Source organism: Erythrolamprus reginae, chromosome 5 (genome assembly GCF_031021105.1).
Source record: "Erythrolamprus reginae isolate rEryReg1 chromosome 5, rEryReg1.hap1, whole genome shotgun sequence".
NCBI classification, from domain to species: Eukaryota; Metazoa; Chordata; class Lepidosauria; order Squamata; family Dipsadidae; genus Erythrolamprus; species Erythrolamprus reginae.
Genome location: NC_091954.1, coordinates 15,006,652 through 15,020,315, shown reverse-complemented (window position 1 = coordinate 15,020,315; position 13,664 = coordinate 15,006,652). Strand labels below are relative to the sequence as shown.

Below are 13,664 nucleotides of genomic sequence, written 5' to 3'. Positions count from 1 at the left end.
GGCGGTCTGGGAACGCAACCCCCACAAAAATCGAGGGATCACTGTAGTTCGAAAAAACTGCAAATATCACTTCTGGCTGGTTCCAGAGCGGGGTGGGAATGGAGAGTTTGCAATATTCTTTCCTCAGGAGTGAGGTTGGAATAGAGTTTTATCCTTCCCCTGCCACATTCACCAAGCTACGCCCACCAAGCCATACCACACCCACTAAGCCATTCCCACAGAACCGGTAGTTTAAAAAAATGGATTTCACCCCTGGGAAGAAGAGTACCTGCCTGTCTATCATTTGTTTTTGTAGGGCACACATTTTTATGATTCCCAGTGGCTTCCAATGCATAAAACTAAACTAAAACTATAACCATCCAATACTGCTAAAAACAAAAAGCAATTCAAAGCTTCAAATAATCCTTATATCAATTGGTGCTATTGTTAGCAATCACTGCTCCTCTTCCTAAAGAGGATTCTCATTATTTTACTAATGAGTAATGTTCAAGTGGATATTGTTCTGGTTTCTAGTAGAAGTTTAGTAATTACAAATAACTCTCATTAAATGCATCATTTAATGAATAAAGCAATTCCATTTATTTCTCTGCTCTCTTGTACTTCAACACATTCCAGACATCAATCGGTCCGTTATCTCTCTCTTAGACGCATTTCTCACATTCCTTTTCCTGCTTCACTTAGACAAGATTTATTTCCTAACTACATAGCTATAAAAAAACAGCAGCACTGACTAAATACAATACAAAATACTTTGGCTTACTTTAGCGTGGCGAAAACCCCCTCCATATTTCTTTTCAGCAACGTTGAAACTCCACCCTTCTTCTCCACTAGCCCCCTGACGTGCCAAATACCTCACTACAATATTTAACCCATTCCTCTCCTTAATATCTTCTTCCAGACCTTTGCTCTCTACGTTTCTGAATCCTTCTGAATTTAGGGTTAACCCAGCGGGCGTCTGATTCTCCCTCGCTAGATCCTGAACTCATAGCCCCATCCTGTGGCTGGCCTCCCACCTGTTCTACTACCTGTAACCCCGGGCCCCCCACTACTTCATAAACACTATCTGAATCTGAGTCCTCAATATCTTCATCATCCTCCAACTGATCAAGAGTATGTACAACAGATATAAATAACAAAAGGCACTCCCTCCAATTTTGGGGTCCTAAATGAGTATGTCTCTTGCCAAATTTGTCTGCAGAATTAAAAATGAAAGGAAATCTTGAACAGAAAAAAAATCCACAATAAACATAAGCAAGTTTAATATATCAGACATAATAGTTTGTTAAAATAAAAAAAGGAACAGAATAATTGCTGCCTACAATAGGGTCAAGAATGGTAAATGTCAGCATCTACTTAAGAAGAAATATCAAATAAATAATTCTCACTTGCTTCTCTATTGATATTGGCAATTTCTGTATTTGGTTTTAGTATTTCTTTCTCTTGTTGGTATATGCCTCTGAGTACTTTGGCTTGACACCGTGCTTCAATTTGATCAGTCACTGTCAACAATGCTTCAAGTGACAGCAAATGTGTAGTGTACAGTTGTCCAGATACAGGAAAAGCATTCTGAAAAATCAAGCATAATTAAGGCTATATTCAACTATATGTAAGGAAACTTAGATACAACTTCTATTTAACTTACCATGGTTCTATAAAGCTATGCAAGCCTTCAAAACTCAGTGAAATCTTTAAAACGAAGTTCCCATAAAAGATTAGTTTTCTTTTATGTTAAACAATGTGGACTTAGTATATAAAGCTACATTTCTACTCAGATGATTTTACATATTCCGTGGGGAAATATATGTTTGCTGAACTATTTATATTAATATTCCTAGTAGATTAGATTAGATTTAGATTTATTGGATTTATATGCCGCCCCTCTCCGCCCCTCTTGTATTTCAGTAGAAAACATCTGAAATACAAGTGGTCCTCAAGAACCACCCACAATAGAGTTACCTATTGTTGTGGTTGGCTCTGGCCCAGCTCCTGCCCCAGGGAATGGGGAGGTGGATGCAGGGGAAAATTCAACATGTTATTGCCGACAGAATCAGTTCAGAGTTTAGTTTCCTGGGACAAAGAAGAAGGTGGGAGTGACTCGGCAGAGGAGGGCTTGGCACACAGCCCAGGCAGTCAATCTCCCTTATCTTCCCTTGATTCAGATGATGACATTTTGGACTCACGCAAGTGCAGAATTATGCATAGAAGAAACCAAGTAAGAATATATTACAGGAAATAAGGGAGGCCACCTGTGTTTGGGTGGGGCTCCAGTAATTAGGGCTGCTGCTATAAATAGCAGCATGTGGGTTTGGCCGTTGTGGAAGAATATCTGATCGGAGTTCGTCAGGAATCCTGTGTTTTCTGGACTTTGTTGCTTTTTCATGCCTTGGAAAACAAAGCAGAGCAACGTGTGTGTGTGTGTGTGTGTGTGTGTGTGTGTGTGTGTGTCTCACTTCATTGAAAGAAGAAGGGGTGTGAAGTTTCTTCACAGCTGCTAGCTAAGTACTTAATGACTGCTTAAGGGAAATTGTACAGACTACCCAGTTGTTTTGGGACGAGTGCTCTTTGCAATACAAAAAGAGGGCTTAGTTTATTTTGAATTTTAGGATAAAGAACATTGTTTTGAATTTTCAAACGTGTGTCTGAAATTTGTACCGTTGAATTTTCGGGAGGCTCCTTCCTATCAGAGAGCCCGGCAGAACACCTATTATGGTTGCATGTCATGATGATTGTTAAGTGAAGTTTTTCACTTAACACTCCCCAATCCCTGTTCTTACCAAAGCAATCATTAAACCAATGTGCAGGTTGTTAGGTGGAGCATGAGATGCCTCAGAGTTGGGCCTGTACCAGTCCTCCAAAAGCCTCCCCCATCTCCTTAGACAATCCTCCCTTTACATCGTGCCTCTTTGCCCTTTCCCACTAGTTTACTCCAAGCCTTGAGCCTGATTTCCACCTCACCAGGTCAAATACCTTCCTCCTCACTTACCTAACTCTGAGACTTTCAAGGGTGTTGGAATGAATGACTGTACTGCATATGCAAGCTAGTTAAGGTAGCAAAGTAGTGGTTTGTTTGTAACTGTCTACAGGGTCAAAATGACATCTATTTCTGGATTGCTGTCACGAGGCCCAGTAACAAGCCATTCCATTTTTCTGCCTTAATGAACTTGCACATTGCTACAGAAAGATTCTAATAGACAGCAAAATGGAGCAGTATGTTCCCCATCCGTTGTATGATTCCAGAACGTGCAACAAAGCATCCCATTCCAGCACTATGGAAGGCTTCAGAGGTAAGTGAGAATGAATGGTGGAGCCTGGTGGAGTGGGAATCAAGCTTGGGTCTAGTGGGGGGTAGTCATTGGGGAGACAGAAATGCTTGCAGGGCCAGGGTGGAGGGGAAGGTAAGCAGTGGTACTGCAGGGTCCCTGAGGTCGGTCATAAAGACGAATGAACATGAAAACACCAAAGAAATTGTTCTTCAGGACCTTGGATAGCAGTTTGCTGAGGTCTTCAAAAAGATTAGTACAGTAGTAGTCACAGTCATAGTTAATGTAGAGTTCAGTTACAAAGCTAGGAATCCTCCATAGCTGAACTATAGCCTCCAGGGCCATCTCCTTCATTTCATAAATCATCTTGGGGCTTTCCATTGTGATGATCTCCATCAGTTTCTTGATATACATCTGGCAAAAAGATATAGGATAGTTCACTTGATAGAATATATTTGTGATTTGTTTATAGCACAGGTGAATATTATAAATAATTGTTTCTTTTCCTGGTCTCCACTCTAACTTTTCTATTCCAGACTTTTCCATTGGAGTTTCAAAACAATTTGATTATAAAATACAACATTGAGTCTGTCACCTGCACCTCTATAACTGTCTGGTTTGGTGCTGCAACCCAACAGGACCGACACAGACTTCAGAGGATAATCAGAACTGCAGAAAAAGCAATTGCTCCCAACCTGCCTTCCATTGAGGACCTGTGTACTGTACAAGTCAAAAAGAGGGCGGGGAAAATATCTACTGACCCTTCGCATCCTGGACACAAACTGTTTCAACTCCTATCCTTAAAATGTCGCTATAGAGTACTGCACACCAAGACAACTAGACACAAGAACAGTTTTTCCCAAACGCCATCACTCTACTAAACAAATAATTCTATCAACACTGTCAGACTTTCTACTAAATCTGCACTTCTATTCTACTAGTTTTTCTCATCATTCCTATCATCCTTTTCCTCCCACTTAGGACTGTATGACTGTAATTTGTTGCTTGTATCCTAAGATTTTTATTAAGTTTATTCATTGCTTATTTGACCCCTATGACAATCATTAAGTGTTGTACCACATGATTCTTGACAAATGTATCTTTTTCTTTTATGTACGCTGAGAGCATCTGCACCAAAACAAATTCCTTGTGTGTCCAATCACACTTGGCCAATAAAAAAATTCTAAATTCTATTATAAATGAATACATTAAAATATTAGCACAAAAATGCAAGACGACATGATGTTTATTAAGCACTAAGAAATGTATTTAATAAGAAATCAATTAATAAAAATGCAAGCATATGAATATCTCTAGTGAGCATTTTAATTATATAGAATTTTTTTTCTCAAAATGTCCCCAGACCTTCCCCCAAATGGGAATAATGTCTTCCAAAAGATTAGGTAACATACTTCAAAAGGCTCACCTCCAGTTGGAATTTCAGGTGCTCTCTCATTTTCTCAAATAAAAGGAAGCAAACCCTAAGGGAAGCTGAATATAAGTTGAGCCGCTCCATGTTCAATAACTGGGAATGAATGAAAAGTTCAAAGACAATGAATATACATGTATTATTTCCACCATCCCAACCTAAAATCATATAGAAAACAATTTCAGTGATACCTCGTCTTACAAACGCCTCGTCATACAAACTTTTCTAGATTTAAGATTTTTTGCCTCTTCTTACAAACTATTTTCACCTTACAAACCCACCGCCGCCGCTGGGATGCCCCGCCTCCAGACTTCCTTTGCCAGCGAAGCACCCATTTTTGTGCTGCTGGGATTCCCCTGAGGCTCCCCTCCATGGGAAACCCCACCTCCGGACTTTTGTGTTTTTGCGATGCTGCAGAGGAATCCCAGCAGAGGAATCCCAGCAGCGCAAAAACGGGCGCTTCACTGGCAACGGAAGTCTGGAGGTGGGGTTTCCTAGCGAGGGGAGCCTCAGTGAAATCACAAATCGCAGCATCACAAAAACACAGAAGTCCGGAGGTGGCATTTCGAGGACTTCGGTGTTTTTGTGATGCTGCGATTTCACTGATGCTCCCTTCGCTGGGAAACCCCACCTCCAGACTTCTATTGCCAGCGAAGCGCTCGTTTTTGCGATGCTGGGATTTCCATACTGGGATTCCCCTGCACCATTGCAAAAACACAGAAGTCCGAAGGTGGGGTTTCCCATGGAGGGGAGCCTCAGGGGAATGCCAGCAGCGCAAAAACGGGCGCTTCGGCTGGCAAAAGGGGTGAATTTTGGGCTTGCACGCATTAATCACTTTTCCATTGATTCCTATGGGAAACATTGTTTCGTCTTACAAACTTTTCACCTTAAGAACCTCGTTCCGGAACCAATTAAGTTTGTAAGACAAGGTATCACTGTATTCCAAAATGACATACATGCCATATTTTTAAAGATGAAAAGGGCGTTATGTTCATGCTTACTTGAAAGAGATACCGACATAATTCTTCTTTTATAAGTCCTAAGAGAGATGGGCAGTTTGCCAGACAAGCCAATTCAAGAGCAACTGTGAGAAGCTGTAGACCCATGTGGATCATCACTTCAGAATTGTGTCGGTCGTGTGGATTGGTGAGAGAGATGAGGAAACGCAGTAGTTCGCGAATACAAGGCAATCCATAAGGGACTAATGTTGTTCCTTGAAAGAGAGAACACACAAAAAGATTACAACCATAGTACTCCTGCTCAGCATCCTGCCAATTACTGTATTTTTCAGAGTACAAGACGCACCTTAGTTTTGGGGGAGAAAAATGGGGGGGGGGGTGTCAGGATTAAGCATATCCTGAGGTAATATCTCAATGCAGAAGGAAGGCCTACGTAGAGAATGCTGAGTCATTCTGAGGCAATTAAGCATGCAGCAACCTCATTAGGTGATAAGTATTTAAATATGCAAGAGCTCTCTGCTCTCTCCTTGCTGCTCTGCTCTCTCTCTGATCTCTGATCCTGCTCTGTGTGAAGTGTGCTCTGAAGTTGCTGTATCGCTATATTGATCTGTTGGTTCCTGTGAGTTATTGTAACTGAGATAGTTGTAGTGAGATACTAGTGAGATACTAGTGTGATGTATGTATAGTAAAGTAGAATAAAGTAGTAGTGTAAATAAGAAGTAAATATATTTTTCCAAGACTTCCTACTGCTGCTGTGTTTCATTGAAGACTTCAACTCCATATCTATTGGTCTGTGGCTGGCTGGTTGGGTTGATGATGATTATTATTATTATTTATTAGATTTGTATGCCGCCCCTTTCCGTGGACTCGGGGCAGCTCACAACACAATAAAACAATTCATAACAAATCTAATAATATACAATTTAAAATTTAAAATAGTTAAAAAAACCCATTTTTAAGCAGACATACCTACAAATATACCATACATAAATTATATAGGCCCGGGGGAGATGTTTCAATTCCCCCATGCCTGACAACAAAGGTGGGTTTTGAGAAGTTTACGAAAGGCAAGGAGGGTAGGGGCAGTTCTAATCTCTGGGGGGGAGCTGGTTCCAGAGTCGGGGCCACCACAGAGAAGGCTCTTCCCCTGGGGCCGGCCAACTGACATTGTTTAGTTGACGGGACCCGGAGAAGGCCGACTCTGTGGGACCTAATCGGTCTCTGGGATTCGTGCAGCAGAAGGCGGTCTCGGAGATTAGTTGGTTGGGCTGGCTAGCTTCCGAAAGTGCAACTCTAATAGGGAAATCTACCTACCAGGTATTCAACTGGCTAATGTCCTTAGTCTGTTCAGCTTCAGCACATTATTTTATCCCCTGGCTAGGGCTGAAAAAGCCTTTTCCAGAGGGAGTAGGAATGAGAACAAGATTGCAAAGATTTAGGGCAGGAAAAACTGCTTCGGGGAGAGTAGAAATAAAAAATAATGCTGCAAGCCAGGGAGATCGCTAGCACCACGTTAGGGATGAAAAAACCCTTTTCAGAGGGAGTAGGAACAAGCTTGAAAAGATTTAGGGCAGGGGAAAAAACTTTCTTCTGAGGAAGTAGGAAGCTGGGAAGATCGTTAGCACCTAGTTAGGGCTGGGGGAAAATCTTCCAAAAAGCTACATTCAGAGTATAAGACACACCCAAATTTTCAGTCACTTTTAGGGAAGAAAAAGATGCATCTTATACTCTGGAAAATACGGTAGTCAGAGATACATTATTCTTGATAGTGGCAAATCAATGGCAATTGGGTATTTTTAAAGACATAATTACTATTATAGTACATTTTTCCAATGCACTCACCCTCTTTTTGAGAACACTGAGTAAACCGTACACCTCGAGGGTTAACATAGTCCATGTCATGAATTGAAACAGAATCTGAGTTTTCAGTTACAGACGTGCACTCTTCAAGAACCTCTGGGATGGATTCTACAGATGCAGATGGAGTCTTTTCCCTCTGAGGACATTCATTCTTTAATCACAAAGATAATAAGGCAGAAACTTAGCACAGACTAATATTGCTTGCTATATGACAAAGTAATCCCATATACAGTGTTCCCTCGATTTTCGCGGGTTTGAACTTCGCGAAACGGCTATACCACGGTTTTTCAAAAATATTAATTAAAAAATACTTTGCTGTTTTTTTCCCTATACCATGGTTTTTCCCACCTGATGACGTCATACGTCATCGCCAAACTTTTGTCCGCCTTTAATAAATATTTTTTTTACTAAACTTTAATAAATAAACATGGTGGGTAATAATCTAAATGGTTGCTAAGGGAATGGGAAATCGCAATTTAGGGTTTTAAAGTGTTAAGGGAAGGCTTGTGATACTGTTCATAGCCAAAAATAGTGTATTTACTTCCGCATCTCTACTTCGCAGAAATTCAACTTTCGCGGGCTGTACTACTTCACTGACATGAATAAGCCCATACATTAAAACAAAAAAAATCAGTCTTCTTAATTAAAATAACTCAGCTCTGTGGCTAGATATCTTGTACCTTCAACAGCAGCAAATTATTTTTTATTTCTAATACTTCAAGAATAGTAATATATTCAATAGTAAAAGCCTTTTCAAAGTTTAAATTTCCATTTCCACCAATCTTTTGAAAGACGAGAAAAATTGGAAATTGTACTTTTTTAAAATATTTCATAGTCGTCTAGTTTGCCTACTTTATTGAAAAATTTATGGTGGCAATTTGTCTCACTGTAGAATTGCTATCCACCTTAAAAGATTTGGGACATTCATAATCCAACCTGCCCAAATAGTGTAAGGTCAATTTTATTTTATTTTATTGGATTTGTATGCCGCCCCTCTCCGTAGACTCGGGGCGGCTAACAACAGTAGTAAACAGCATATGACAATCCAATATTAAAACAATTAAAAACCCTTATTGTAAAACCAAACATACATACAGACATACCATGCATAAAATTGTAAAGGCCTAGGGGGAAAGAGTATCTCAGTTCCCCCATGCCTGGCGGCAGAGGTGGGTTTTAAGAAGCTTATGAAAGGCAAGGAGGGTGGGAGCAATTCTAATCTCTGGGGGGAGTTGGTTCCAGAGGGCTGGGGCCGCCACAGAGAAAGCTCTTCCCCGGGTCCCGCCAAGCGACATTGTTTAGCTGATGGGACCTGGAGAAGACCCACTCTGTGGGACCTAACTGGTCGCTGGGATTCATGCAGCAGAAGGCGGTCCCTGAGATAGTCTGGTCCGGTGCCATGAAGGGCTTTATAGGTCAAAACCAACACTTTGAATTGTGACCGGAAACTGATCGGCAACCAATGCAGACTGTGGACCAATGCTATCTAACTTTATGAAAAGTAATTTTGGTAATGCAAACTATGCTTGAGAAGACCTACATGGATAACAGATATTAATGTTTTTAATTGTAATAATTGTTTTGCAAGTTTCATAAAAAGTAGATTGGAAATCAAATTCATACTCACAGACAAATATTCTTCATCTTATTACCTTTACACCTATTTTCAGAGCTACTCAGAAAATACAGTAATGTACCCATCACCCTATTTTTTTTATTTTAGCCTCTTTTTGCAATAGCAATAAGACTTATATACCACTTCACAGTGCTTTACAGCCCTCTCTAAGCAGTTTACAGAGTCAGCCTATTTCCCCTAACAATCTGGGTCCTCATTTTACTGACCTTGGAAGGCTGAGACAACCATGAGCTGTCAAGAATCAAATTGCTGAACTGCAAACAGCTGGCAATCAGTATTGCATTCTAACCACTGCGCCACCATTGGCTCATTTTAATCATACTTTTTACATGCTAATTACTTAATGGACTCTTCCTTTAGGTTTGGAGGAAAAATTAAAATCAAGCCATTTAAAACTACATTATTGGCTAACTGAATAAAAAGCGCTTTGATAACGATCACTGGTACATTGGTCTACTGAACTGTGCTGGAAATGAAATTCATACCTGTAGTTCTAACTGCTCTCTGCTTCTAAAATCATTTGACGGTATTGTTGTACTGATTTCCAAAGATTTGACAAGTTGTAAATCTGTAAGATCCTCCTTTGAGCAAATTTGGGGAGATAACTCTAAACCACTGTCAGTGACAGGACTACCTATAGAAGATACATTTTCTGAATTTCCAGATGAAATTGGAGATGGTACATCAGTGACAATGACCTCACCTGTGAACGATAAATAGCAGCAATATTAGTCATATATTTATTTATAGTACATGGTGTCCTCTTTCTATTTTTGCATCTAGCATATATGCACTGTTATCCATCATTTCAGATTATATAATAAACTTTAGGTTAATGACTTTACGTAACAACAGCCAGAGTCTTCACAGAAAAAGCAATGAAATCCCTGTATCCCAATTCCATACTGTATTTTTCAAAGTATAAGACCCATCTTTTTACCCCCAAAAAGCAATAGCATTTAGACTTGTATTCCGCTTCACAGCTCTCTCTAAGCGGTTTACAAAGAGTAAGTATATTGCCCCCAACAATCTCCATCCTCATTTTACCGACCTTGGAAGGATGGAAGGCTGAATCAACCTTGAGCCTACTGAGATTTGATCTGCAAAACTGCTGGCAGCTGGTGATTAGCAGAGGTAGCTTGCAGTATTGCACTCTTAACCACTGCACCATCAAGGCTCAAAAGGAGGGTGAAAACTTGAGTGCATCTTATACACCGAATGTAGCCCCACCCACCCAGCCACCCCACCCTTTGGCTTCTGCCTCCCAGCAATTTATCTCCTTGCAGCAAACAGAACAGAGCCTGTTAAGACAAGCAACCCACTATCAGCTTCCTGACCCTTAGCTAATTTGAGGCAGGCTGGCCACCTGCTAAACTGAAACCGAAACTAGCTGCAAGTAGGCAAACAGCTGGGAGGGAGAGGCAGATTTTTTTTATTTTTGCTGAACTGGATGTAAGGTTTGTCAAAAACTATACATGTCTGCAGAATGTTCGAATTATTAGATTTATTTCTTTAAAGGCTGCTTTATTCTTCTTCTAGACAACAAAATGAAGAAGCTTTTTAAAATAAATGCTTGATCTGAAGAGGCCCAGTGCTATTGTATCTCCTTTTAAACAGCAGAGAATAATTATTGTTAGTACAGGAGTACATGTGTGTTAGGGATTGTCATTGTAAACTGCATATTATAAACTGTAAAACTGTACTGTCACTCAAAGGGTTAACTTGTACTTGAGTTAATCTTCAAGGCTGTTTCGTCGCTTCCTCATTGAAGCTATAAAAGCTCATTATTTTGCTTGGTCATTTCCTTTACTTTACTTTTGCCTGAGACAGGGGAGTTGTATTAGCTTCGTGCTTGTATTAGCTTCGTGCTTTATCTATGTTGTGTTTAAGCTTCGTGCTTGTATAAGCTTTGTGCTTTTATCTATATTGTATTTTGCTTTGTGCTCTAATCTTGTAATTGCTCAGTGCGTATTATTCTGTATTTGCTATGTGTTTATTCTGGATTGTTTACATTTTGTTTATATGTAAATAATACTTATTTAACTAAGTCTGTGTCTTGGCTTTATCACACATCCACGCTCTGTTAAAATTCTCTGCTCGGTATTGTCGAAGGTTTCATAGCTTAGCTAACCGAGACAAGCCAACAATTATACTTCCACAAAGCCACACCAATTTGGACAGAATCTGTATAAGTATAGTCTGAAATGTAACGATGTCCTGTTTTAGTATTAAGATCAGGCAGCTGAGTTTAAACCTTGACTTAATCATATTTGGAGTAGATATATTTAAACAGCAATAGTATTTAGACTTATATACCGCTTCATAGTGCTTTTACAGTTTATAGAATCAGCATATTGCCCCCAACAATCTGGGACCTCATTTTACCCACCTCGGAAGGATACAAGGCTGAGTCAATAATTGGGAAGAGTTAGTGTGACCACATTTAAAAAAGCTTTCTGGCATTAATATATTGCCATAATGTACATTTCTCCAATTTTTTGCTATTTCTACGGGTCAGGCATACATACACAAAAATATAGAGCAAACAATGCATATCATGTTTGCTGGAAAATTGCTGGGAGGCAAGGCAGAATTTTTTTTCTCTTGTTTTCCTCCCCCCCAGCTAAGGTGCGTCTTATACTCTGAAAAATACAGTATAACTTTGAAACTCACAAGCTTATCTGAAGTAGAAAATTTGGACCCCAAAAATACTGCATGAACAAAATTCCAACTGTCTGAAAAAATGAAAACAAAATATTTCCCGTCAATTCTAGATTAGAATATTTACAGAGTTCCGATCCAAGTTTGTATATATGTTCTTGCATAAAAATCAATTTAAATATGAAGCATCTCAGGAGCCAATCCTGCAAGCCAAAATGATGACTCAGATAGTAGGTAAAACTTTTTCCAGCAACCCTAAAACTGCTGTACAATTCTGGAGGCAAATGCGTTTGGTTTAAGGGCTAGCATTCTATTATACATTCCAAACTATTGTGCCAGGTCTTCTTCTCAAAACAACATTATAAAGGCAAAAACCATTAAAATTATCACAATCATAATTCCTCAGTTTTGATCTGGTGAGAGAAATAGTTAGGTCCAGGCTGTAAGGACAGAGGCAAAAGTGATTCATACACACTTAATGTACATGAGCTGTATTTGTCCTTGAGCCAAATTTCCATTTATCTGTTATATTCTTAAATCCTCACAATTGAGCATCAATTTTCATTTTAAAAATGTAACTAACAGGGCAACTGGAAACAAGAAAGAGGGAGCGCTTTCTCAGTGATTACCCATATTTAGAGTACATGCATTTTAGTACAAAAAAAATATTTTTCCTACCTGTGCCATTGGCAGCTGGCTGTTCTGTTCCTTGAGATACTTTGGTTACATGGCAAGAGTTTCTTAGTGATCGTTTCTGCTTTTTCCATTTTGATGAATCACTCATCCCTCCTGCTCTCATTTTCAACTGCGAATAATAAACACAAGTCTACTATAGCCAGAAGAATTTAACAGTATTCTAATTAGATCAAAAGAATATTCCTGGTATTCATATTCCAAGAGTAGAGCATGTATTGGGGGGGGGGGTAGAGATGAGGAGGTGATGGTGAGAGAGAGGGGGGGAGAGAGAATATAGCTCCAAATTGAATTAATAGATTTTGGAGTTCACCTAGTTTTCAGATATTCATTCACTTAAATATACTGTATGTGTTTGCTCACCAAAACTTTTCCTAGCACAGCATCCAACAAAGATTGTCTTTTTGAAGCAGAAATCATGGTTCAGCCACCTATCTTTATAGCCCCTATCTCAGACACACCAACAACAAACCTCATCCCATTGGGTTCACAACCCCTTGTGATCACAAAAAAGGAAGTGCAAGACCCACTTCACAGGCGAAAGCCAGGAAAAGCACCAGGCCCAGACAAGATAACTCTTTCTTGTTTAAAAGTCTGTGCTGGCCAATTGGCTCCCATCTTCACCTGAATCTTCAATAAATCACTAGAGACGTGGCTATGTTCCTTCTTGCTTCAAACAGTCTACTATCATCCCAATGTCAAAGAAGCCCACCATCAACAAACTGAACAACTACAAACCAGTTGCTCTAACATCTGTAGTTATGAAAACTTTTCAAAGGCTACTGCTGTCCCACTTGAAAACCATCATGGACCCACTGTTAGAGCCCCTGCAATTTGCATATTGAGCAAACAGATCAACAGACAATGCTGTTAATATGGCTCTACACTTCCTCCTACATTACATCTTGACTCTCCAAAGACCTATGCAAGGGTCCTCTTTGTAGACTTTAGTTCAGTACCATCATTCCAGACACTCTTCAAACTAAGCCAAACCACTTAGCAGTACCTGAACAAACTTATAAGTGGATCATAAGCTTCCTAACAAACAGGAAGCAGCAGGTGACTGAGCAGAATCACATCAGATACCTGTACAATTAGCACAGGAGCCTCCCAAGGCTGTGTGCTTTCTCTACATAAGGACATAAGAAGAGCCATGCTGAATCAGG

General features: G+C 39.8%; 1 protein-coding gene across 2 annotated transcripts in view; it reads right to left on the bottom strand.

Moving 5' to 3' along the window:
- GBF1 (golgi brefeldin A resistant guanine nucleotide exchange factor 1) overlaps positions 1-13,664 on the bottom strand; it is a 154,114-nt gene that overhangs the window by 77,576 nt on the left and 62,874 nt on the right. For both annotated transcript variants that reach the window (XM_070752118.1, XM_070752119.1), the window contains exons 9-15: positions 12,484-12,610; positions 9,630-9,847; positions 7,491-7,659; positions 5,691-5,902; positions 4,687-4,785; positions 3,480-3,674; positions 1,386-1,566 (exon numbers count right to left, since the gene is read on the bottom strand). In XM_070752118.1, coding sequence (XP_070608219.1) covers positions 1,386-1,566; positions 3,480-3,674; positions 4,687-4,785; positions 5,691-5,902; positions 7,491-7,659; positions 9,630-9,847; positions 12,484-12,610 — 1,201 coding nt within the window. The remainder of the gene's footprint in view (positions 1-1,385; positions 1,567-3,479; positions 3,675-4,686; positions 4,786-5,690; positions 5,903-7,490; positions 7,660-9,629; positions 9,848-12,483; positions 12,611-13,664) is intronic.